Source organism: Babylonia areolata, chromosome 23 (genome assembly GCF_041734735.1).
Source record: "Babylonia areolata isolate BAREFJ2019XMU chromosome 23, ASM4173473v1, whole genome shotgun sequence".
In the NCBI taxonomy this organism is placed as follows: Eukaryota; Metazoa; Mollusca; class Gastropoda; order Neogastropoda; family Buccinidae; genus Babylonia; species Babylonia areolata.
The window spans coordinates 52860103-52887602 of record NC_134898.1 but is presented as its reverse complement, the minus strand read 5'-3'; the positions used below and the strand labels follow the sequence as shown (position 1 = coordinate 52887602).

The window sequence follows — 27500 nt, the reverse complement described above, 5'->3', positions numbered from 1 at the left end:
GTGTCACAGCTTCAACTTCCATCGTTAGGCTGGAGGTTGTGACTTTGTAAGCAGTATTCTCTTCCTGAATTGTTTTTCCATTTTGTTTCGCAGTGAATCCTCAACCAGATTGGTCTTTGGTGACTGAGCCATCTGTGTATATGATGATTTCCTCTTCTTTACTGTTTTCTTCTATGAGTAGCTTCACTTCCACATCAGTTTTGCCCTCTGGCCATTCCTGACAATGTCTTTCTAGAGTGGGTGAAATGGCTGTGTTGAATAGATGGTTGAGGTTTTCGGGGGTTTTTTCCCATTCTTTTGTTTCTTTCAGGTCTGGTAGTCGGCATACTAGCTGGATTGTGCCTTCTGCTTGCCCCATCCATGATCTTCCTCGTCCTAGATGGCTGCCTTTTGGTTCTTTGACTGCGTCATGCAGTGGGTTTTGAGGGTTTTCTAATGCTTTGAAGTAGGTCTTAACCTGTTCTAACTTGTTTCTGGCCTGCACTGAAGGAAGGTCAAGCAGGTATCACATGGTTTCCGTGGGCGTGTCTTTTGTTGTTCCAAGGATCAGCCTCATAGCTTCATTTTGAACTCTTTCTAATTTTAGGAGGTTGCTTTGAGATGGTGTTGTGTGTGACTATAGAGATTAATTGGAATGCGTTGTTCTTTGACTCACAAACTGTTTCTTCTTCTTCGTTCATGGGCTGTGACTCCCACGTTCACTTGTTTGTACACGAGTGGGCTTTTATGTGTATGACCATTTTTACCCCACCGTGAAGGCAGCCATACTCTGTTTTTGGGGGTGTGCATGCTGGGTATGTTCTTGTTTCCATAACCTGCCGAACACTGACATGGATTACAGGATCTTTAATGTGAGTCTTTGAACTTCTGCTTGTGTATACACAGGAAGGGGGTTCTGGCACTAACAGGTCTGCTGCTCTGCACATATGTTGACCTGGGAGATCGGAAAAATCCACCCACCAGGCACCGTTACCAAGATTCAAACCCAGGACCCTCAGATTGAAAGTCCAACACTTTAACCACTCAGCTATTGTGCCCGTCACAAATTGTTTGAATCCTTGGCATTCTGGTACATGCTTCATTGAAACCAGGTCATAAATTGAATTAGTGTCAGTTTAGAAAATAAAGGTGCAGACATCGACAATCATCAGTCAATCTCACTTGATCACAGCACTAGAAACATGAATTAGTGAATGAATGAATGAATGATTGAAAGATTTATTCTATGTAAGGCCATCACCCCATTTGAAGGGGTTAAAAAGAAGTAATCAAGGTATTATACATTTGTTTCTCAAATATTGTCAACATACAAAAAAAATATGAACATGAAAATTGAAAGTATCAGGTGAACATGTAAACATGGAGGATCCCAAGAGAAGAAGAAGAAAAAAAGATGAAAAAACTGTCATTGTCTTAACTCTCTGACAATCAACATATCTTGCATTCTGATGCATTTTCAGAGATTATTGAAAGATAATTTAGATAATTAGAGCATTAGAAGTATGATGCCATTGTCACTCTGTGTGTGTGTGTGCGCGCGCGCGCACGTGTGTGTGTGTGTGTGTGTGTGCGTATGTGTGTGTGTGCCAGCTGCCACAGGATGAAATGGCGTGTTGCTGACCTTTGAAACATTGTGGATTTGTCTGTCACTGAAGGTTCAACAGCTGTTTCAATCTGATCATAGTGGTTAATTCTGGTTTGCCATGTATTGCTTTCAGCATTAAGTTTTGATAATGGACTTGTTTTTTATCCTTCAGGCTCATTGCCAAAAGCTTTGCAGATGTATCCCCAAAGTTTTGGTTTTCATTGATCTGTCTGTACATTCACTCCAGTTCACTTTCAACATCAATCATCTGGACAGCTTTTCTGCCTGTTAGCCATGTTTTCATATGGTTCTGGCTGCAGTCTTTGATCAGTGATTTTCCTGTCATCAAAAATCGTGGCAGTCATTTATCATGACAGGATTAAAGACTGGTCTATTATAGTTATACATAGAAATTAATTTTTCAATACACAAATTAGATAAGAAAGCAGGTGGTGCAGAATGTATTGGTGGTAACAGTTGTTGCTTGACAGGATTAACTTATGTGCACTGCAGTGTTCTGTTGTTGTAGTGCTGCCATCAAACACCAACAATATCCAAACTTTTTAATGAGAACAACAGGGAAGTGGACCAACCTGTCTGATGGTGACATCACGTCAGCTGGTTTCAGGCAGACGGTGACATCACGTCAGCTGGTTTCAGGCAGACGGTGACATCACGTCAGCTGACTTCAGGCAGAAGGCCCACAGCCAACACCACTAGTCCTGTTCATAAACCTCCCCCCTCAGTCCTATCCCCCTGTTGCAGTTATTCATAGTAAATGTTGGCGTCAGCAATGTATTTGTCCAGATCCAGAGAGGTGACGTGCCATGTCCCACCATTTTATGACACTGATGTGTTACATATGTGTGTATGTACATGCATACAGTTCAGAACTTGGTAAGAAAGTGAACGCAGTTACTGAAACTTGTTTTTTTCTCTGGACAAGTGTGTCCAGTTCGTTTTGCCAGCAGAGCAATGCTGTCGATCATGAAGAAAGTCTGAAAACATTGATAGATTGATACTCATTGGAGCTCACTCACCCCACCCCCAACTTCAGCACCCCTATCTGCTACTCCCTTCCACTGTCCGCCCCACCCCCACACCCTTCCCTTTTATCTCATCCCCAGGATGAACACAGCAGACCATGTAGGTACCCCTTCTCCTCTTCTGTCTCAATGAAGGGGTACACAGCAAAGTGAGGAATTTACAAAGGGCACTGAAGGCAATAAAATGTCACCTGAATACCCTTTGGCACAGTTCTTCAGCCTTAGGTCAACTGAAGGTTGGTCACCTTAATGTTTTTGCCTTTTGCAGCTTTCTCGTTGGCTATTGCAAATTATCAAAACTGTTTTGCCAGGGACCCAGCTTAAACCTTTATTTGGTGTCAAACTTGAGCCTTTTACGAATAAACTGAATTGAAATAAGAGCTGAAAACCTTGTTTGGGCATTAAGTTGACTCTTGTGAAAATGGTCATGAAGGTTGCGGTTATATATAAAAAGAAAAAAGAAAAAAAAAGGGATATATTTGCCTTAAAGCGACCATTGCTCAAGAAGGTGTCACTGTCTTCAGACAAATCCATATATGTTACACCACATTTAGGTGACCACTGAGGAAATAGGAGTACTATAACTTGAATGTTTCATTGCACCTTGATATATATATATATATATATATATATATATATATATATATATATATTATATATCAAAAAGACTTTACGTGACAGTGCAAGGTTTGATTTACTGCACATGCTGTTGAAGCAAAATTATGGGATTATATATATCTATATCTATCTATCTATCTATCTATCTATCTATCTCTCTCTCTCTCTCTATATATATATATATATGTTATATATATATGTGTGTGTGTGTGTGTGTGTGATTTATTGAAGCTTGAGAGAGAGCACATTCAGGTTTGGTTCAGCATACATTGAGCCATGTAACCTCTTTACAACAAAATCAGTGGGTCATTTTCAAAATTGATGGGTCAGGATAAATAGATATCTTTCTTCCTTCCCCGCTGCCATTTCTCCATGCCCTCTTCCATGCCACTTAATATGTATTTTCATTTGGACATTGTCGACCACACCCTTCTGTATACACACTTGTGAAACAGAGTGTGTGTGTGTGTGTGTGTGTGTCCTCGTTTACACACCCTTTATATACACACATGTGAAATGGTTTGTGTGTGTGTCTTGTTGTACTTGTTTTTGTGTGTGTGTGTGTGTTATTAAGTGCTGCAAAGGAAATATTTCCTGTTCAAGCATATATGCACATGTATATAGGCACTTGCGCACAATTCTGGATCAGGGAAAATCACCCTGAAACAGTCAACAATGGTGCGTGCACACACACACACACACACACACACACACACACACACACACACACAGAGGCTGACAGGTACCCATTCCTAAAATCCCATCTTCCCACCTGCCCACACAAACAAACACTCACCCATGGCAGGACCTATAATGTGCAGCCTGTTCAAATGATGTTCAGATGGATATCAGGAAACAGATACTGTGAAAACGCACAGTGGGTAGTAGTGTTCCGGGGAAATCTGTCTTTGTGGTACATCTTCATCATCATGTGAGCCTGCATGTTTCCTGTGATGTGGAAGCCAGCAAAGATGGTTTTCCAAGTTAAGTCACGTGGTAGATTTTCTGAGATTGTCACTTCTTGGTTAAACAGTCACATGTGTCAAGTGGCATTAAGTTGGTGTGTGAGCAAGTGTGTCTGTCTGTCTGTGTGCATGGGTGAGCAAGTGTGTCTGTCTGTCTGTGTGCGTGGGTGCATGCATAAGGGTATTTATAAGTGCATGTGTGACACAGAGAGGAAAAAAAGATAGAGAGCCAATATCTGACTGAGAGCATGTGCAAAAGTGCTTCATGAGTGCTCAATAATTCTCTCTCTCACTCACTCACTCACACACACACACACACACACACACACACACACACACACACACACACACACAGAGGTGTGACAGACATATGTACCATAGTTATATAATTACATAGGTGGTGGAACTATGTTCTCCCTGGAATTCAGAAGCTTAAGGTAAGGTCAGGTATAGTGCAATACATGTAAAAATAAAAAAAATAAAAAAAATTATTGACTAGGATGAAGAGGTTGACTTATCTTGAATCTGTTGTTGTTTATAGCCCAGCTGGCCATAGGATGAAAAGGTTGACTTATCCTGAATCTGTTGTTGTTTATAGCCCAGCTGGCCATAGGATGAAAAGGTTGACTTATCCTGAATCTGTTGTTGTTTATAGCCCAGCTGGCCATAGGATGCAAAGGTTGACTTATCTTGAATCTGTTGTTGTTTATAGCCCAGCTGGCCATAGGATGAAAAGGTTGACTTATCCTGAATCTGTTGTTGTTTATAGCCCAGCTGGCCATAGGATGAAAAGGTTGACTTATCTTGAATCTGTTGTTTATAGCCCAGCTGGCCATAGGATGAAAAGGTTGACTTATCCTGAATCTGTTGTTGTTTATCGCCCAGCTGGCCATAGGATGGAAAGGTTGACTTATCTTGAATCTGTTGTTGTTTATCGCCCAGCTGGCCATAGGATAAAAAGGTTGACTTATCTTGAATCTGTTGTTGTTTATCGCCCAGCTGGCCATAGGATGAAAAGGTTGACTTATCTTGAATCTGTTGTTGTTTATAGCCCAGCTGGCCATAGGATGAAAAGGTTGACTTATCTTGAATCTGTTGTTTATAGCCCAGCTGGCCATAGGATAAAAAGGTTGACTTATCTTGAATCTGTTGTTGTTTATCGCCCAGCTGGCCATAGGATGAAAAGGTTGACTTATCTTGAATCTGTTGTTGTTTATAGCCCAGCTGGCCATAGGATAAAAAGGTTGACTTATCTTGAATCTGTTGTTGTTTATCGCCCAGCTGGCCATAGGATGAAAAGGTTGACTTATCTTGAATCTGTTGTTGTTTATCGCCCAGCTGGCCACACAGGCCCACATCAGGACTGAACACCTGGAAACAGCATGCCTGTACAGCCTGGAAAAAAAACCCAAAAACCAAAACAAAACAAAACAAAAACTGGAAAAGAAAACTACCAGTAGGCACAAGTGTAGTCACACTCATGCACAGAAACCCAGGACATGCCTCACCATTACCATTCCATCAATTTTTCATCTAAAAGATATGAAAAAGTAAAACAACTGGCAACCTGAACATAATTATACATAATAAAGAAAATTTGTGCATGTGTACAAAAGCAAACATTGCCACCTGGCACCTAGCATGTCCAAGATGCAAAATTGAAATTGGTTGACAATCACCACTGTTTCCGTTTTTGTTTCTCAAGGAGGCTTCACTGCATTCATACAAATCCATATATGCCAACCACATCCTTGGGCAGATGCCTGACAGCTGCTGAACCCAACACTGGTCAGGCCTGTAGTGCAGGTATATATATACAGTCACTTGTGTACCTATGGATTACATCTACAGAATTGTGCCAGAGGACAACACTGCTGTTGCCATGGGTTCTTTCTCGCTGCACCAAGTGTGTGTTGCACACAGGACCTCAGTTAATGATCTCATCCTCATGACCTGATGCTCAGTTTGATTTTCCAGTCTGGGAGAAAGGGCAAGACCGGGATTTGAACCCAGACCGTCACGGACTGTGTTGTGCGGAGATGCCAATTGTTAGGATTTCGCTGTATTTTGCTACACTGGACAGCAGTTTGTTCTGACCTTACGCCAACATCAGTTCCAGTGAGTTACTTTTTGACTACATAGCATGCTCACATGCTTTCCTATCATAACATTACCCAGACGCTTTCGACCTGTTGATCACGAGGCTAGGGCAGTCTCTACTAACGTTGGTTTCACGTGATGATGCTCAGCTAATCGCGTGCATGTTTGAAACAGCTTAATCATTGGACCGAACAGGAGAGAATGTGGCTAAATCAAGCTGTGTCTCGGTCAAAGTGCAAGGAAGGAACAAGTGTTTGTGTGCCTTGTAGATAAAATGTACCTTTGCTGATGGCAGATAAGCAACTTCCCCTTCGTCACCACACAGTCCCCCCCTATGCTGTGTTGTTTTCCACAGCACACCTGTTGACCTGGTTCCCCCTATGCTGTGTTGTTTTCCACAGCACACCTGTTGACCCGGTGCCCCCTATGCTGTGTTGTTTTCCAGAGACACCTGTTGACCTGGTTCCCCCTATGCTGTGTTGTTTTCCACAGCACACCTGTTGACCTGGTTCCCCCTATGCTGTGTTGTTTTCCACAGCACACCTGTTGACCCAGTGCCCCCTATGCTGTGTTGTTTTCCACACCACACCTGTTGACCCGGTGCCCCCTGTGCTGTGTTGTTTTCCACACCACACCTGTTGACCCGGTGCCCCCTATGCTGTGTTGTTTTCCACACCACACCTGTTGACCCAGTGCCCCCTATGCTGTGTTGTTTTCCAGAGACAGCTGTTGACCGGTGCCCCCTATGCTGTGTTGTTTTCCAGAGACACCTGTTGACCCGGTGCCCCCTATGCTGTGTTGTTTTCCAGAGACACCTGTTGACCCAGTGCCCCCTATGCTGTGTTGTTTTCCACAGCACACCTGTTGACTTGGTGCCCCCTATGCTGTGTTGTTTTCCACACCACACCTGTTGACCTGGTTCCCCCTATGCTGTGTTGTTTTCCACACCACACCTGTTGACCCAGTGCCCCCTATGCTGTGTTGTTTTCCACACCACACCTGTTGACCCGGTGCCCCCTATGCTGTGTTGTTTTCCACAGCACACCTGTTGACCCGGTGCCCCCTATGCTGTGTTGTTTTCCACAGCACACCTGTTGACCCGGTGCCCCCTATGCTGTGTTGTTTTCCACACCACACCTGTTGACTTGGTGCCCCCTGTGCTGTATTGTTTTCCACACCACACCTGTTGACCCAGTGCCCCCTATGCTGTGTTGTTTTCCACAGCACACCTGTTGACCCAGTGCCCCCTGTGCTGTGTTGTTTTCCACACCACACCTGTTGACCCGGTGCCCCCTATGCTGTGTTGTTTTCCACACCACACCTGTTGACTTGGTGCCCCCTATGCTGTGTTGTTTTCCACACCACACCTGTTGACCCAGTGCCCCCTATGCTGTGTTGTTTTCCACACCACACCTGTTGACTTGGTGCCCCCTATGCTGTGTTGTTTTCCACACCTCACCTGTTGACCCGGTGCCCCCTATGCTGTGTTGTTTTCCAGAGACACCTGTTGACCCGGTGCCCCCTATGCTGTGTTGTTTTCCACACCTCACCTGTTGACCCGGTGCCCCCTATTCTGTGTTGTTTTCCAGAGACACCTGTTGACCCGGTGCCCCCTATGCTGTGTTGTTTTCCACACCACACCTGTTGACCCGGTGCCCCCTATGCTGTGTTGTTTTCCACAGCACACCTGTTGATCCAGTGCCCCCTATGCTGTGTTGTTTTCCAGAGACACCTGTTGACCCGGTGCCCCCTATGCTGTGTTGTTTTCCACACCACACCTGTTGACCCGGTGCCCCCTATGTTGTGTTGTTTTCCACACCACACCTGTTGACCCGGTGCCCCCTATGCTGTGTTCTTTTCCACACCACACCTGTTGACCCAGTGCCCCCTATGCTGTGTTGTTTTCCAGAGACACCTGTTGACCCAGTGCCCCCTATGCTGTGTTGTTTTCCACAGCACACCTCTTGACCTGGTGGCCCCTATGCTGTGTTGTTTTCCACACCACACCTGTTGACCCGGTGCCCCCTATGCTGTGTTGTTTTCCAGAGACACCTGTTGACCCGGTGCACCCTGTGCTGTGTTGTTTTCCACACCACACCTGTTGATCCGGTGCCCCCTATGCTGTGTTGTTTTCCACACAACACCTGTCGACCCGGTGCCCCCTATGCTGTGTTGTTTTCCACAGCACACCTGTTGACCCGGTGCCCCCTATGCTGTGTTGTTTTCCACACCACACCTGTTGACCCAGTGCCCCCTATGCTGTGTTGTTTTCCACACCACACCTGTTGACCTGGTGCCCCCTATACTGTGTTGTTTTCCAGAGACACCTGTTGACCCCTATGCTGTGTTGTTTTCCACACCGCACCTGTTGACCCAGTGCCCCCTATGCTGTGTTGTTTTCCACAGCACACCTGTTGACCCAGTGCCCCCTATGCTGTGTTGTTTTCCAGAGACACCTGTTGACCCAGTGCCCCCTATGCTGCGTTGTTTTCCAGAGACACCTGTTGACCCGGTGCCCCCTATGCTGTGTTGTTTTCCAGAGACACCTGTTGACCCAGTACCCCCTATGCTGTGTTGTTTTCCACAGCACACCTGTTGACTTGGTGCCCCCTATGCTGTGTTGTTTTCCACACCACACCTGTTGACCCGGTGCCCCCTATGCTGTGTTGTTTTCCACAGCACACCTGTTGAACCAGTGCCCCCTATGCTGTGTTGTTTTCCAGAGACACCTGTTGACCCGGTGCCCCCTGTGCTGTGTTGTTTTCCACACCACACCTGTTGACCCAGTGCCCCCTATGCTGTGTTGTTTTCCACACCACACCTGTTGACCCGGTGCCCCCTATGCTGTGTTGTTTTCCACAGCACACCTGTTGACCCAGTGCCCCCTATGCTGTGTTGTTTTCCAGAGACACCTGTTGACCCGGTGCCCCCTATGCTGTGTTGTTTTCCACACCACACCTGTTGACCCGGCGCCCCCTATGCTGTGTTGTTTTCCACACCACACCTGTTGACTTGGTGCCCCCTATGCTGTGTTGTTTTCCACACCACACCTGTTGACCCAGTGCCCCCTATGCTGTGTTGTTTTCCACAGCACACCTGTTGACCCGGTGCCCCCTATGCTGTGTTGTTTTCCACACCACACCTGTTGACCCGGTGCCCCCTATGCTGTGTTGTTTTCCACACCACACCTGTTGGTCCGGTGCCCCCTATGCTGTGTTGTTTTCCACACCACACCTGTTGACCCGGTGCCCCCTATGCTGTGTTGTTTTCCACACCTCACCTGTTGACCTGGTTCCCCCTATGCTGTGTTGTTTTCCACACCACACCTGTTGACCCGGTGCCCCCTATGCTGTGTTGTTTTCCACAGCACACCTGTTGACCCAGTGCCCTTTATGCTGTGTTGTTTTCCGCACCACACCTGTTGACCCGGTGCCCCCTATGCTGTGTTGTTTTCCACACCACACCTGTTGACCCAGTGCCCTTTATGCTGTGTTGTTTTCCACACCACACCTGTTGACCCAGTGCCCCCTATGCTGTGTTGTTTTCCAGAGACACCTGTTGACCTGGTTCCCCCTATGCTGTGTTGTTTTCCACAGCACACCTGTTGACCCGGTGCCCCCTATGCTGTGTTGTTTTCCACAGCACACCTGTTGACCCGGTGTCCCCTATGCTGTGTTGTTTTCCACAGCACACCTGTTGACCCGGTGTCCCCTATGCTGTGTTGTTTTCCACAGCACACCTGTTGACCCAGTGCCCCTTATGCTGTGTTGTTTTCCACACCACACCTGTTGACCCAGTGCCCCCTATGCTGTGTTGTTTTCCAGAGCACACCTGTTGACCTGGTTCCCCCTATGCTGTGTTGTTTTCCACAGCACACCTGTTGACTTGGTTCCCCCTATGCTGTGTTGTTTTCCACAGCACACCTGTTGACTTGGTTCCCCCTATGCTGTGTTGTTTTCCACACCACACCTGTTGACCCGGTGCCCCCTATGCTGTGTTGTTTTCCACAGCACACCTGTTGACCCGGTGTCCCCTATGCTGTGTTGTTTTCCACAGCACACCTGTTGACCCAGTGCCCCCTGTGCTGTGTTGTTTTCCACACCACACCTGTTGACCCAGTGAGGAGTGGGTGAGGAAAATGGCGGAAGCTCACTCGGCCGTGGCGTTTTCCTTCACGGTGACCCAGGATGGGGTGGACGTCAAGCTGAACCACGAGGCCCTGCACGCCGTCTGGGAGAGCGGCATTGTCTCCTGGAAGAAGCGTATTGGCAAGTTGAAGGTCGGTGCTGTGGATGGAAACGTCGCTGACTTTTTTTGGGGGGGGGGACTTGGGGAGGTGGGGGTTGTCAGTTCAAATAACACCGGTTTTTGTGTGTGTGCAAATGAGGGAATGCGGTGGCGTGTGGTATGGTGGTTGTTGTGGGATTGTAATATAAATTTTTGTGTGCAAGTGTGGGAATGTCCTTCATATCTTGTTTCTTATAAATGTGTGTGTGTGTGTGTGTGTGTGCATATCAATGTGTACATGTGCTTGTGTTTGCGTTCTTGTGTGATTTGTGTCTGACAAATGTACCATTATAAAACATTTTGAGAGTTTGGAAAGTACTATATAGATACTTTGAGAGTTTTGAAAGTCTATATATTGATATGTATGATGATGATGGTGGTGATGATCATAGTGATGATGATGATAGTTATGTTGATGACAGTGATGGTGATGATAATGATGACGATGATGACAACGATAATGTTACAGAAGAACATCCACAATGAGGTGTTCCCGACGTCACCCTTGTCTCTGCTGATTGTAGTCATTGTGATGATGAAGGAGATGATGATGATGATGATGATGACGATTATGATGAAAATGTTGCTGAACAACATCCACAATGAGGTGTTCCCGACATCGCCCTCGTCTCTGCTGATTGTAGTCATTGTGATGATAATGATGATGATGATGATGACGATTATGATGAAAATGTTACAGAACAACATCCACAATGAGGTGTTCCCGACGTCGCCCTTGTCTCTGCTGATTGTAGTCATTGTGATGATGAAGGAGATGATGATGATGATGATGATGACGATTATGATGAAAATGTTACAGAACCACATCCACAATGAGGTGTTCCCGACGTCGCCCTTGTCTCTGCTGGTTGTAGTCATTGTGATGATGGAGATGATGATGACAATTATAATGATCGTGATGATAATGGTGATAGTGATGATGATGGTGATGATGATGTGATGATGATGGTGATGATGATGATGTGATGATGATGGTGATGATGATGTTACAGAACAACATCCACAACGGGGTGTTCCCGTCGTCCCCCATGTCTCTGCTGTTCGTGGTCACCCTTCTGCTGGCGCTGAAGATGGCGGGATGGGATTCCTCCCTGGGTCTCATCAGTCTGCTCCATATCCACACCCCTGTGTCAGTGCTGGGCCTTGATGGTTACCATCTGTGTCATCACTTCTGTCTGCAAAATTCCAACCATTATGATTTTTTCGTAATTCTTCAAGATTTAAATCCTGACTACAAAATTACTTCTTTTTTTTTTTCTTTTTTGTAATGGATTGCGAACATTTTAAAGTATATCAGAATCCCTCTATCCACAAACCCTTGCACTTGTTCTGTGCACCATTTCATGTTTTTCAACTGGAATACTGCATTCTGTACATGAGTGTGGTGTTTTTATCACTTGACCTTTCCACTCTGCGCTACGACCAATAAATGCTCGCCAGCAGGAGAGTTATTCTTGGTGACTGGTTCGCTTGAACAGTGCGTGTCAACAATGGCATCTGACCCAGTTTTGTCTTGGTCACAAGGCAGACAACAGAATGATATGAAGGGGCCCTAACATTGCTATATAACATTCTGATCTGTTTCCAGCTGTTTGTCCTTTCCATCATCTGTTTCCAGCCGTTTGTGCTTTCCCTCATCTGTTTCCAGCTGTTTGTCCTTTCCCTCATCTGTTTCCAGCTGTTTGTGCTTTCCCTTCTCTGTTTCCAGCTGTTTGTGCTTTCCCTCATCTGTTTCCAGCTGTTTGTGCTTTCCCTCATCTGTTTCCAGCTGTTTGTGCTTTCCCTCATCTGTTTCCAGCTGTTTGTGCTTTCCCTCATCTGTTTCCAGCTGTTTGTGCTTTCCCTTCTCTGTTTCCAGCTGTTTGTGCTTTCCTGGATTAGTTAACAAGTCATCAGTGTGTGCAACTTTCCAACAAAAAATATGGATACTTTCATCATCTCACTGTATGATAGCATAAGGAGGATGGTAGTTTTATATTTTGTGCCCAACTAATTTGTTATGTTACTGAGCAGTTTGGAAGTTTTCAGTTCATAAATTCTTACATTTGGTTGGTTTTTTTTGGGGGGGGTTGTTGTTTTTTTGTGGTGATTTATTTCTTACCCATACAAATGGGTCATCTGTGGGGAAAGTCAGGGGAACCAACCAGCAGTATTAAGAGAATTGAGCCCATCAGTATTGTAATGTGATAATATCAATAATCTGACATCAATAATACAACAATGATAAGAGCATTATTGATGTGGATTTTTTGGTGTTTCTGTTGCTCAGCATCAACAGCTACTCGTTCACGGTGGGCCTGTATCTGAGCACCATCCTGTTTGGCACCGTGCTGTGGCTGCTGATGACCGTCCTCATCCGATACTTCATCAAGCTCCTCCTCACCTACCACGGATGGATGTATGAGATGCACGGCCGCATCTCCCTGCGGACCAAGCTCTGGCTGGTCAGTGTGTGGGGATGTGTGTGGGGAGGGGTATGTGTTGGTCTGTTTTTTTGTGTCTGTGGGGAGGGGTATGTGTTGGTCTGTTTTTTTGTGTCTGTGGGGAGGGGTATGTGTTGGTCTGTTTTTTTGTGTCTGTGGGGAGGGGTATGTGTTGGTCTGTTTTTTTTGTGTCTGTGGGGAGGGGTATGTGTTGGTCTGGTTTTTTTGTGTGTGGGGAGGGGTATGTGTTGGTCTGTTGTTTTTTTTGTGTGTGTGGGGAGGGGTATGTGTTGGTCTGGGTTTTTTTATGTGTGTGGGGAGGGGTATGTGTTGGTCTGGGGTTTTTTTGTGTGTGGGGAGGGGTATGTGTTGGTCTGGTTTTTTTTGTGTGTGTGGGGAGGGGTATGTGTTGGTCTGTTTTTTTTGTGTGTGTGGGGAGGGGTATGTGTTGGTCTGGGTTTTTTTATGTGTGTGGGGAGGGGTATGTGTTGGTCTGGTTTTTTTTTATGTGTGTGGGGAGGGGTATGTGTTGGTCTGGTTTTTTTTGTTTGTGGGGAGGGGTATGTGTTGGCCTGTTTTGTATGTGTGTGTGGGGAGGGGTATGTGTTGGTCTGGTTTTTTTGTGTGTATGGGGAGGGGTATGTGTTGGTCTGTTTTGTATGTGTGTGTGGGGAGGGGTATGTGTTGGTCTGGTTTTTTTGTGTGTATGGGGAGGGGTATGTGTTGGTCTGGTTTTTTTGTGTGTATGGGGAGGGGTATGTGTTGGTCTGTTTTGTATGTGTGTGTGGGGAGGGGTATGTGTTATCCTGTTTGTTATGTGTATGTGGGGAGGGATTTGGTTAGCCTGTTTTTTATGTGTGTGTGGGGAGGGGTTTGGTTAGCCTGTTTTTTATGTGTGTGTGGGGAGGGGTATGTGTTGGTCTGGTTTTTTTGTGTGTGGGGAGGGGTATGTGTTGGTCTGTTTTTTTTGTGTGTGTGGGGAGGGGTATGTGTTGGTCTGGGTTTTTTTATGTGTGTGGGGAGGGGTATGTGTTGGTCTGGGTTTTTTATGTGTGTGGGGAGGGGTATGTGTTGGTCTGGTTTTTTTGTGTGTGTGGGGAGGGGTATGTGTTGGTCTGTTTTGTATGTGTGTGTGGGGAGGGGTATGTGTTGGTCTGGTTTTTTTGTGTGTATGGGGAGGGGTATGTGTTGGTCTGTTTTTTTGTGTGTGTGGGGAGGGGTATGTGTTGGTCTGGTTTTTTTGTGTGTGTGGGGAGGGGTATGTGTTGGTCTGTTTTTTTGTGTGTGTGGGGAGGGGTATGTGTTGGTCTGTTTTTTTGTGTGTGTGGGGAGGGGTATGTGTTGGTCTGGTTTTTTTGTGTGTATGGGGAGGGGTATGTGTTGGTCTGGTTTTTTTGTGTGTATGGGGAGGGGTATGTGTTAGCCTGTTTTGTATGTGTGTGTGGGGAGGGGTATGTGTTATCCTGTTTGTTATGTGTATGTGGGGAGGGATTTGGTTAGCCTGTTTTTTATGTGTGTGTGGGGAGGGGTTTGGTTAGCCTGTTTTTTATGTGTGTGTGGGGAGGGGTATGTGTTAGCCTGTTTTTTATGTGTGTGTGGGGAGGGGTATGTGTTAGCCTGTTTTTTATGTGTATGTAAGTGTGATTGGTGGAAAGGGGATACGAATGTGTGTTAGTGTATTTTACGTATGTGTTGGGCGAGACGGTGTGGGGAGAGTTTGTGTGTGATTGAGAGTGTGTGTGTGTGTGTGTGATTGAGAGTGTGTGTGTGTGTATGAGGGGGATGTGCGTGTTTAATGTGTGTGTTTGTGTGAGAGGGGGAGTGTGTGAGAGGGGGAGAGGGTGGGGTGTGGTGTGTGAGAGGGGGAGAGGGTGGGGTTTGGTGTGTGTGAGAGGGGGAGAGGGTGGGGTGTGGTGTGTGTGAGGGGGAGAGGGTGTGGTGTGTGAGAGGGGGAGAGGGTGGGGTGTGGTGTGTGAGAGGGGGAGAGGGTGGTGTGTGTGAGGGGGAGAGGGTGGTGTGTGAGAGGGGGAGAGGGTGGGGGGTGTGTGAGAGGGGGAGAGGGTGGGGTGTGGTGTGTGTGTGAGGGGGAGAGGGTGGTGTGTGTGAGGGGGAGAGGGTGGGGTGGGGTGTGTGTGAGGGGGAGAGGGTGGTGTGTGTGAGGGGGAGAGGGTGGGGTGTGGTGTGTGTGAGAGGGGGAGAGGGTGGGGTGTGGTGTGTATGTGAGGGGGAGAGGGTGTGGTGTGGTGTGTGTGAGAGGGGGAGAGGGTGGGGTGTGGTGTGTGTGAGAGGGGGAGAGGGTGGGGTGTGGTGTGTGAGAGGGGGAGAGGGTGGGGTGTGGTGTGTGTGAGAGGGGGAGAGGGTGGGGTGTGGTGTGTGTGAGAGGGGGAGAGGGTGGGATGCGGTGTGTGTGTGAGGGGGAGAGGGTGGGGTGTGGTGTGTGAGAGGGGGAGAGGGTGTGGTGTGTGTGAGAGGGGGAGAGGGTGGGGTGTGGTGTGTGAGAGCGGGAGAGGGTGGGGTGTGGTGTGTGAGAGGGGGAGAGGGTGGGGTGTAGTGTGTGAGGGGGAGAGGGTGGGGTGTGGTGTGTGTGTGAGGGGGAGAGGGTGTGGTGTGTGTGTGAGGGGGAGAGGGTGGGGTGTGGTGTGTGTGTGAGGGGGAGAGGGTGGGGTGTGGTGTGTGTGTGAGGGGGAGAGGGTGTGGTGTGTGAGAGGGGGAGAGGGTGGGGTGTGGTGTGTGTGTGAGGGGGAGAGGGTGGGGTGTGGTGTGTGTGTGAGGGGGAGAGGGTGGGGTGTGGTGTGTGTGTGTTTGTGTGAGAGGGTGGGGTGTGGTGTGGTGTGTGTGAGAGGGGGAGAGGGTGGGGTGTGGTGTGTGTGAGAGGGGGAGAGGGTGGGGTGTGGTGTGTGTGAGAGGGGGAGAGGGTGGGGTGGGGTGGGGTGTGGTGTGTGTGAGAAGGGCATGTGTGTGGGAAGGGGTGTGGGGTGAATGTGAGTTAGAATGTGTTTTATTTGTGTATGTGTCAAATGTGAGTGTTCGGGGTGGGGTGTTATGTATGAGGAAAAGGGATGTGTTTGTGTGTGTGTGTGTGTGTGTGCAGGGGAATGAACATGTGTGTGTGTATGTGTGAGGAGAGTGTTTGTGTACATGTGTGCAGGGGAGAGAGAGAGAGTGTGTGTGTGTACAACACTGAGTGCTGTGTTTCAGGGCCTGATCCGTGTGTTTGGGGGACGGAAGCCCATGCTGAACAGCTACCAGGCCTCTCTGCCCAAACTGCCTGTCCCTGCTCTGCAGGACACACTCCGCAGGGTAGGTGGGGAGGAGGGAGGGATGTGTATGTCAGGGAGAGGGTAGGGTAGAGGGAGGTTGCCGAGGCTGGCTTTCCCATCAGGCTTGGGTTGCATCAGCGATCTGGGTGGCGCTAAGTGACAGGCGCAAAAGCCGAGTGGTTAAAGCGTTGGCATTTCAATCTGAGGGTCCAGGGTTAGAATCCCTGTCACAGCACATGGTAGGTAAAGGTGGAGATTTTTTCCACATGTGCAGACCTGCTAGTGCCTGAACCTCCTTCATGTGTATATGCATGCAGAAGATGAAATTCACATGTAAAAGATCCTATAATCCACATCGGTGTTATCGAAACAAGAACATGCGCAGCATCTACCCCCTCGAAAATGGAGTATAACTGCCCACATGTGGGAGGGGGGTGGGGGTTTAAAAATGGTCATATACGTAAAAGCCCATTTATTTACACATACTTAACTGTGACCCACTAGTGCAGACTCCAGCAGGGGTCTGACATTCCTGTCCTGTGCAAACTACTATCCGAAAATTTCCACTCGCATATGTGAATGAACTTGGGAGTCACATCCCACAGACAAAGAAGAAAAAGAAGTGGCGCTAAGTTTGTTATTTGGCATTATAGTGTTTTCCAAAGTCCACAGAATCAGTGTAGACTGTGGCAGAGTCATGTGTGTTGGATTTCTGATCCTGTATTGACCACTGAATCAGTGTAGACTGTGGCAGAGTCATCTGTGTGTTGGATTTCTGATCCTGTATTGACCACTGAATCAGTGTAGACTGTGGCAGAGTCATCTGTGTGTTGGATTTCTGATCCTGTATTGACCACTGAATCAGTGTAGACTGTGGCAGAGTCATCTGTGTGTTGGATTTCTGATCCTGTATTGACCACTGAATCAGTGCAGACTGTGGCAGAGTCATCTGTGTGTTGGATTTCTGATCCTGTATTGACCAGTGATCAGTGTAGACTGTGGCAGAGTCATCTGTGTGTTGGATTTCTGATCCTGTATTGACCACTGAATCAGTGTAGACTGTGGCAGAGTCATCTGTGTGTTGGATTTCTGATCCTGTATTGACCACTGAATCAGTGTAGACTGTGGCAGAGTCATCTGTGTGTTGGATTTCTGATCCTGTATTGACCACTGAATCAGTGTAGACTGTGGCAGAGTCATCTGTGTGTTGGATTTCTGATCCTGTATTGACCAGTGATCAGTGTAGACTGTGGCAGAGTCATCTGTGTGTTGGATTTCTGATCCTGTATTGACCAGTGATCAGTGTAGACTGTGGCAGAGTCGGCTGTGTGTTGGATTTCTGATCCTGTATTGACCAGTGATCAGTGTAGACTGTGGCAGAGTCATCTGTGTGTTGGATTTCTGATCCTGTATTGACCAGTGATCAGTGTAGACTGTGGCAGAGTCGGCTGTGTGTTGGATTTCTGATCCTGTATTGACCAGTGATCAGTGTAGACTGTGGCAGAGTCATCTGTGTGTTGGATTTCTGATCCTGTATTGACCAGTGATCAGTGTAGACTGTGGCAGAGTCATCTGTGTGTTGGATTTCTGATCCTGTATTGACCAGTGATCAGTGTAGACTGTGGCAGAGTCATCTGTGTGTTGGATTTCTGATCCTGTATTGACCAGTGATCAGTGTAGACTGTGGCAGAGTCATCTGTGTGTTGGATTTCTGATCCTGTATTGACCAGTGATCAGTGTAGACTGTGGCAGAGTCATCTGTGTGTTGGATTTCTGATCCTGTATTGACCAGTGATCAGTGTAGACTGTGGCAGAGTCATCTGTGTGTTGGATTTCTGATCCTGTATTGACCAGTGATCAGTGTAGACTGTGGCAGAGTCATCTGTGTGTTGGATTTCTGATCCTGTATTGACCAGTGATCAGTGTAGACTGTGGCAGAGTCATCTGTGTGTTGGATTTCTGATCCTGTATTGACCACTGAAACAGTGTAGACTGTGGCAGAGTCATCTTTGTGTTGGATTTCTGATCCTGTATTGACCACTGAATCAGTGTAGACTGTGGCAGAGTCGGCTGTGTGTTGGATTTCTGATCCTGTATTGACCACTGAATCAGTGTAGACTGTGGCAGAGTCATCTGTGTGTTGGATTTCTGATCCTGTATTGACCAGTGATCAGTGTAGACTGTGGCAGAGTCATCTGTGTGTTGGATTTCTGATCCTGTATTGACCAGTGATCAGTGTAGACTGTGGCAGAGTCATCTGTGTGTTGGATTTCTGATCCTGTATTGACCAGTGATCAGTGTAGACTGTGGCAGAGTCATCTGTGTGTTGGATTTCTGATCCTGTATTGACCAGTGATCAGTGTAGACTGTGGCAGAGTCATCTGTGTGTTGGATTTCTGATCCTGTATTGACCAGTGATCAGTGTAGACTGTGGCAGAGTCATCTGTGTGTTGGATTTCTGATCCTGTATTGACCACTGAAACAGTGTAGACTGTGGCAGAGTCATCTTTGTGTTGGATTTCTGATCCTGTATTGACCACTGAATCAGTGTAGACTGTGGCAGAGTCATCTGTGTGTTGGATTTCTGATCCTGTATTGACCACTGAATCAGTGTAGACTGTGGCAGAGTCATCTGTGTGTTGGATTTCTGATCCTGTATTGACCAGTGATCAGTGTAGACTGTGGCAGAGTCATCTGTGTGTTGGATTTCTGATCCTGTATTGACCAGTGATCAGTGTAGACTGTGGCAGAGTCGGCTGTGTGTTGGATTTCTGATCCTGTATTGACCAGTGATCAGTGTAGACTGTGGCAGAGTCATCTGTGTGTTGGATTTCTGATCCTGTATTGACCAGTGATCAGTGTAGACTGTGGCAGAGTCGGCTGTGTGTTGGATTTCTGATCCTGTATTGACCAGTGATCAGTGTAGACTGTGGCAGAGTCATCTGTGTGTTGGATTTCTGATCCTGTATTGACCAGTGATCAGTGTAGACTGTGGCAGAGTCATCTGTGTGTTGGATTTCTGATCCTGTATTGACCAGTGATCAGTGTAGACTGTGGCAGAGTCATCTGTGTGTTGGATTTCTGATCCTGTATTGACCAGTGATCAGTGTAGACTGTGGCAGAGTCATCTGTGTGTTGGATTTCTGATCCTGTATTGACCAGTGATCAGTGTAGACTGTGGCAGAGTCATCTGTGTGTTGGATTTCTGATCCTGTATTGACCAGTGATCAGTGTAGACTGTGGCAGAGTCATCTGTGTGTTGGATTTCTGATCCTGTATTGACCAGTGATCAGTGTAGACTGTGGCAGAGTCATCTGTGTGTTGGATTTCTGATCCTGTATTGACCAGTGATCAGTGTAGACTGTGGCAGAGTCATCTGTGTGTTGGATTTCTGATCCTGTATTGACCAGTGATCAGTGTAGACTGTGGCAGAGTCATCTGTGTGTTGGATTTCTGATCCTGTATTGACCACTGAAACAGTGTAGACTGTGGCAGAGTCATCTTTGTGTTGGATTTCTGATCCTGTATTGACCACTGAATCAGTGTAGACTGTGGCAGAGTCATCTGTGTGTTGGATTTCTGATCCTGTATTGACCACTGAATCAGTGTAGACTGTGGCAGAGTCATCTGTGTGTTGGATTTCTGATCCTGTATTGACCAGTGATCAGTGTAGACTGTGGCAGAGTCATCTGTGTGTTGGATTTCTGATCCTGTATTGACCAGTGATCAGTGTAGACTGTGGCAGAGTCGGCTGTGTGTTGGATTTCTGATCCTGTATTGACCAGTGATCAGTGTAGACTGTGGCAGAGTCATCTGTGTGTTGGATTTCTGATCCTGTATTGACCAGTGATCAGTGTAGACTGTGGCAGAGTCGGCTGTGTGTTGGATTTCTGATCCTGTATTGACCAGTGATCAGTGTAGACTGTGGCAGAGTCATCTGTGTGTTGGATTTCTGATCCTGTATTGACCAGTGATCAGTGTAGACTGTGGCAGAGTCATCTGTGTGTTGGATTTCTGATCCTGTATTGACCAGTGATCAGTGTAGACTGTGGCAGAGTCATCTGTGTGTTGGATTTCTGATCCTGTATTGACCAGTGATCAGTGTAGACTGTGGCAGAGTCATCTGTGTGTTGGATTTCTGATCCTGTATTGACCAGTGATCAGGGTTCAGGACCAAGTTTGGGCATGGTGTTGGGCCCTTGGGAAAGGCACTTTACTCTGGTTTTCTTCACTGTCCAGGTGTCAATGGGTACCTGACTTCAGTTGGGAAAGGCACTTTACTCTGGTTTTCCTCACTCTGTCCAGGTGTCAATGGGTACCTGACTTCAGTTGGGAAAGGCACTTTACTCAGTGTTACATACACACACCAGAATGTGATTACACACACATACACACACACACACACACACACACACACAATGCCTAATACATTTTAACATACATGTCTGTCTAACAGCTACCCTAACACATACGCACACATAGGCAGGCACAAATTTACATTAACACACGCACACACTATACACATTCATATACATGCATGTAGTTATGTACACGTACATATGTATACATACATAGTCAAGCACAGCTAACACAAAGGAAATGGACCTGCCACAATTGAACTTACTGCTGAGGGAAAAGGTGAGTTCTGAGATTAGGTTTAAACGATGCGAGTGAATCAGAATCACGGAGGTTATCAGGGAGCTTGTTCCACGTCTTTGGCGATTGAAAAGAAAACGATCTGTGTCCATATGTCTTACTTCTGACGTGAGGTATCCTGAGAAGTCGAGTATCAGAGGAAGAACAGAGCTGGCGAGACTGGGTATAGATATGGAGGAGTTCAGAAAGATACTTGGGGCCAGATCTGTTGACTGCAGAAAAGGTCAGAGTGGATAGCTTATAGTCTATTCGATCAGAAACGGGCAGCCAGTGGAGAGACTGAAGGAGAGGAGAAACATGGTCAAATTTAGAAGCTCTGCAAATGAGTCTGGCAGCGTTATTCTGAATTGGTTGGAGTCTGTCTAATAGATATTTGGGAAGGCCCACCAAAAGAGAGTTGCAGTAATCCAGTCTTGAGAGAACCAGAGAGCATACAAGTGTCTTGGTTGCATTGGTTGAGAGATAGTGGCGGATAGAACTGATGCTACGAAGTTTCAAATAGGCAACTTTACAGATATTCGAAATGTGCTGTTGGAAGGAAAGAGACTGGTCTAGGATTACACCAAGACTGCGAACAGAGGGAAAAAGTGAAACAGGTGTCCCATTGATCAAAACAGTCAGGAAAGGAAGGATATTGACGAAATTTCTTTGGACAGGTTATCATAAATTCAGTCTTACCATCATTTAGTTGCAGCTTGTTGAGAGTCATCCAGTCCTTTAGGCCAGCAATGCACTCCTGTGTTTGAGTCACCAGTGCATCAAATTCAGCTATGGAAGCCGACTGATAAAGTTGTGTGTCATCAGCAAAGCTCTCATGCAACATCGCATGATGACTGATGACATCCGACACAGGAGCCGCATACAGCATGAAAAGAACAGGACCTAGAATGGACCCCTGTGGGACACCATATTTTAAGGCAGATACACTAGAATATCTACCATTTACACACACTTTCTGTGTACGATCTGACAGGTAAGACGTGATCCATGCTAGTGCAGTGTCACGAATACCAAAGGAAGTTTTAAGTCTGTTCAAGAGGATGGAGTGGTCGATAGTGTCAAAAGCTGCTGACATGTCTAAGAGAGCGAGAACAGATATCTTATCCTCATCAAATCCCGAAAGCAAATCATTCACTATTCTAAGAAGGGCTCTTTCGCAACTATGATCATGTCTATAAGCTGACTGGTGGGAATTAAGTAAGCCATTTTGTTCCAGATGAGCTAAGAGCTGTGACAATATGATCTTCTCTAGGAGTTTCGATAAAAATGACAGATTAGAGACAGGTCAATAATTTTTCTAACAATTATGATCCAAAGATGGTTTCTTGATGAGTGGACGTACAACAGCAGATTTGAAGCTTTCAGGGAAACAATCAGACAGTAAGGAAGAATTGATGACATGAGTAATATGTGGCAGTAGAACATCAATACATTCAACCAACAAAGAAGACGGGACAGGGTCAAGCTCACAGGATTTCACGCAAGTGCTCAGACACACTTTCTTCACAAAATCTTCAGTAACTGGTTGGAAACAATGTAAAACAGGACCAGTGTACACTCGTTCTTTAACGGGTGAAGAAGAGACACAACAGAGTCAAGCTTCTCACAAATGAATGATATTTTGCCGGTGAAGAAGTCAGAAAACTTTTGAGGGGTTCCTGCACCAAAATTGTTGTAGGGAGAGGAGTGTTTTTCATTTTACCTAGTAGATTGTTCGTAGCGTTGAAAAGCCATTTGGCTGTGGTGCATGCAAGGATTTTAGAAGAGTAGAACTTTGACTTTGTCCTGTCAACAGTGTTTGTTACACTATTCCTGGCTGTCTGAAAAACGTCCCTACTGACGGTCAAATCAGTGGCACGCCAGTGCCTCTCAGCTCTCCTTCTCTCCCGCTTGGCCTCCAACAGCTCTGGTCCCACGGTGTTGTACCAAGGCGACGGGGATGATTGGAGATCAGGCGCCGAGTGGACAGGGCGTGCCTGTAGAGTGCAGTGCGTAGGACAGTGGATAGCTGGTCAGCAGTCGGCTCAAAAGGGATATCAGTCAGCAGGTCAGCTTTAAATGAGTCTAAGTCAATTGAGGTCAGTGTGCGCATCTCCCTGTACACACGGGGCGTGGGAGGCTTGGTGAGGTTCAGATGACACGTGACACTGTGATGGTCGGAGGACAGGGTGTGATCGACGGTGGTAGACTTCAGGAGGCAGTCCTCATTTCTGTGCAACACCCAGTCGACGATGTGGCCACGATTGTGTGTAGGCTCGGTTACAGACTGGTTAAGATCGAACAAACTGACAATTTCAAGTAATTTAGAGGTATAAAACTGTGTGGGTGAATCAAAATGAAAATTAAAGTCACCGACAATAAGTAGGGAGCCAGGTAAACTATTAGCATATTCTAAGAAGTCCAGAAATTGTTCTGTGAACATCGTATCAGAAAGTTTATTATTCTTGTTTGGTGGCGGACGGTAGAGGCAGAACACATTGAGGTGGGAATGTGGCAGCGACAGTGAAAGCTGGGCCATTTCAAAGGAGGCATGGTTGAAGGGGAAGGCAGTTGTGTACATTGTGTGTGGAAGCAGCCTGTCTGACACAGTGAAGGCGATTCCCCCCCCGCAAGTTGTTGTAACACGAGGGAAGGAGGTGGTAGTGTAGCCGGGGGGAGCGAGATCTCGACACTTAGCTTCGTCCCCAGTACTGCGAAGCCAAGTTTCTGTGATGCACAGGATGTCGAGGCTGATCGAAAGCAGATGTTCGTTGATCGCTGAGCGTTTGAGGCGAGGACCAACTGACTGGGCGTTGAACAGACCTAGAGAAATTTGAGCTGAGCGGTGGGATGGAAAACAGGACAGAGGTACATGAATAAGGTTATTAAAGTTGATGCATTTAACAGTATGGTCAGTGGAAGTTACACATCCAGTACCACACACAACAGCTATCTTCCTCTGCTTGCGATGTCCTGCACGATGAGTGCAAACACAGGGGAGGTGACAACCTATACCCACACCTCTGATGGCGTCGATGACAGAAGGGTCAAGTGCTGCAGGAGCACAGAACACGGAGGAGGTGATAACATATACCCACACCTCTGATGGCGTCGATGACAGAAGGGTCCAGTGCTGCAGGAGCACAGAACACGGGGGAGGTGACAACATATACCCACACCTCTGATGGCGTCGATGACAGAAGGGTCCAGTGCTGCAGGAGCACAGAACACGGGGGGGGGTGACAACATATACCCACACCTCTGATGGCGTCGATGACAGAAGGGTCCAGTGCTGCAGGAGCACAGAACACGGGGGAGGTGACAACATATACCCCGGCACACCTCTGATGGCGTCGATGACAGAAGGGTCCAGTGCTGCAGGAGCACAGAACACGGGGGGGGTGACAACATATACCCACACCTCTGATGGCGTCGATGACAGAAGGGTCCAGTGCTGCAGGAGCACAGAACACGGGGGGGGTGATAACATATACCCACACCTCTGATGGCGTCGATGACAGAAGGGTCCAGTGCTGCAGGAGCACAGAACACGGGGGAGGTGACAACCTATACCCACACCTCTGATGGCGTCGATGACAGAATGGTCAAGTGCTGCAGGAGGCACGGACAGGAGCTGGTCCCGTGTGTAAGACACACGGGGAAAGTGAACATCAAGTGAGGGCCTGTGGTAGAGGTCAGCTTCAGGAACACGCGGAGCGGGCTGTGCGTGCGAAAGGGGATGGTGAAGAAATGGCGTGCTCTGACAAGCAAGAATACTTGCCAGGCTGCACAGAAAACATGTCCAAATAACTTAAAGTTCCGATGGCAGAATCGCACAAAACAAGCACCAATGTATACTCCACTCCATCATAAAGTACATACACATCTTACACATCAACGCACAATCACATTCCAACACAACTGACGAAAGAAATGAGAGCTGGGACTATGCTGCCTGTCAGGCATAGCCCTACTTATTCTACCATTTGTTAGGGAATGTTAAAATGGCGAAAGTGAGGATTGGGCCTTCGACAGAGTGGATATGTATATATGAGTTCACTTCCCCAATGGCTGTGAAAGGCTGTGGGACCTTAACCTTTTTGTAAAAAATTGGGACGGAGTATGTGTTTGACAGTTCAGTGTGTGATGTGACAGTACAGTTTGTGCAGTGTGTGGTGCGACATGACAGTGCAGTGTGGTTTGACATGCATGGTGTGGTGTGTTATAACAATGCTGACGTGCAGTTTGACATGACGGTTTGGTGCAACATGACTGCGGGCGTGTAGTGTGACATGACGGTGTGATGCGACATGACAGTGCTGTGTGCCGTGGTGATGTGATGTGACATGACAGTGTGGTGTGACATGATGGTGTAGTGCAACATGGCGGTGCAGTGTGGTGTGTCATGTCGTGTGGTGCATCACAACGGTGCGGTACAACATGACGGTGCGGGTGGGCGGTGTGTCCCACAGTACCTGGAGTCGGTACACCCCCTGATGGACGAGGAGCAGTTCCGCAGCATGGAGGCTCTGGCCAAGGACTTTGGGGAGGGACTGGGCCGCAAGCTGCAGAGGTACCTGGTCCTCAAGTCCTGGTGGGCCACCAACTATGTGAGTCACACACACACACACACACACACACACACACACAGAGGCTTATTGATGGTATGTGTGTGTGTGAGAGAGAGAGAGAGAGAGAGGTGTGGACTTTGTGTGTGTGTGAGAACATACATGTTACAAAGGTCAACAGTTTATTGGAGAAAGAAGAGAGGGGACATTAGGAAAGTTGCAGTGGTCAGTTATTCTTACAAAAGTCAGTGAATCAGCATTCAGATGATTCATGCAAAGGTCAGTAATTTGGTAATCAGTAATTCATGCAGTGGACAGTGATTAAATAGTCAGATGATTCGTTCAGAGGACAGTGATTAAATAGTCAGATGATTCGTTCAGAGGACAGTGATTAAATAGTCAGTGATTCGTTCAGAGGACAGTGATTAAATAGTCAGATGATTCGTTCAGAGGACAGTGATTAAATAGTCAGATGATTCGTTCAGAGGACAGTGATTAAATAGTCAGTGATTCATTCAGTGGTCAGTGATTAAATAGTCAGATGATTCGTTCAGAGGACAGTGATTAAATAGTCAGATGATTCGTTCAGAGGACAGTGATTAAATAGTCAGTGATTCATTCAGTGGTCAGTGATTAAATAGTCAGATGATTCGTTCAGAGGACAGTGATTAAATAGTCAGATGATTCGTTCAGAGGACAGTGATTAAATAGTCAGATGATTCGTTCAGAGGACAGTGATTAAATAGTCAGTGATTCGTTCAGAGGACAGTGATTAAATAGTCAGATGATTCGTTCAGAGGACAGTGATTAAATAGTCAGATGATTCGTTCAGAGGACAGTGATTAAATAGTCAGTGATTCATACAAAGGTCACTGATTCAGTAGTCAGTGATTTGTACTAAGGTCAGGGATTCAATTGTCAGTGATTCACACAAAGGTAGTGATTCAGTAGTCAGTGATTCACACAAAGGTAGTGATTCAGTAGTCAGTGATTCACACAAAGGTCAGTCATTAAATAATCAGTGATTCACACAAAGGTGGTGATTCAATAGTCAGTGATTCGCACAAAGGTAAGTCATTCAATAGCCAATGACTTGTACAAAGGTAGTGATTCAATAGTGAGTTATTCACACAAAGATAAGAGATTCAATAGTCAGTGATTCACACAAAGGTAGTGATTCAATAGTCAGTGATTCATACAAAGATCAGTGAGTCAGTAGTGATTAATTCAAAGGTCAATGAGTCAATTGTCAGTGATGAACACAACAGTGATTCAGTAGTCAATTATTCATATAAAGGACAGTGATTCAGTAGTCAATTATTCATATAAAGGACAGTGATTCAGTAGTCAATTATTCATACAAAGGACAGTGATTCAGTAGTCAATTATTCATACAAAGGACAGTGATTCAGTAGTCAATATTCATACAAAGGACAGTGATTCAGTAGTCAATATTCATACAAAGGACAGTGATTCAGTAGTCAGTATTCATACAAAGGACAGTGATTCAGTAGTCAGTATTCATACAAAGGACAGTGATTCAGTAGTCAATATTCATACAAAGGACAGTGATTCAGTAGTCAATATTCATACAAAGGACAGTGATTCAGTAGTCAGTATTCATACAAAGGACAGTGATTCAGTAGTCAATATTCATACAAAGGACAGTTATTCGATAATCAGTGATTCACACAAAGGACAGTGATTCAATAGACAGTATTCATACAAAGGACAGTGATTCGATAATCAGTGATTCACACAAAGGACAGTGATTCAATAGTCAGTATTCATACAAAGGACAGTGATTCAATAATCAGTGATTCACACAAAGGACAGTGATTCAATAGTCAGTATTCATACAAAGGACAGTGATTCAATAATCAGTGATTCACACAAAGGACAGTGATTCAATAGTCAAATATTCACACTCAAGTGGGTGATTCAGAAAGTCAGGAAAAGGACAATGATGATTGCTCAGTCATGGAAATGGAC

General features: G+C 46.3%; 1 protein-coding gene across 2 annotated transcripts in view; it reads left to right on the top strand.

Annotated features, from left to right (window-relative positions):
* The window catches only part of LOC143297582 (carnitine O-palmitoyltransferase 1, liver isoform-like), a 93374-nt gene that overhangs the window by 4811 nt on the left and 61063 nt on the right, over nucleotides 1-27500 (top strand). For both annotated transcript variants that reach the window (XM_076609983.1, XM_076609984.1), the window contains exons 2-6: nucleotides 10371-10593; nucleotides 11615-11751; nucleotides 12892-13066; nucleotides 16244-16345; nucleotides 25413-25550. In XM_076609983.1, the coding sequence (XP_076466098.1) occupies nucleotides 10453-10593; nucleotides 11615-11751; nucleotides 12892-13066; nucleotides 16244-16345; nucleotides 25413-25550 (693 nt within the window). In that variant the 5' untranslated portion in view covers nucleotides 10371-10452. The remainder of the gene's footprint in view (nucleotides 1-10370; nucleotides 10594-11614; nucleotides 11752-12891; nucleotides 13067-16243; nucleotides 16346-25412; nucleotides 25551-27500) is intronic.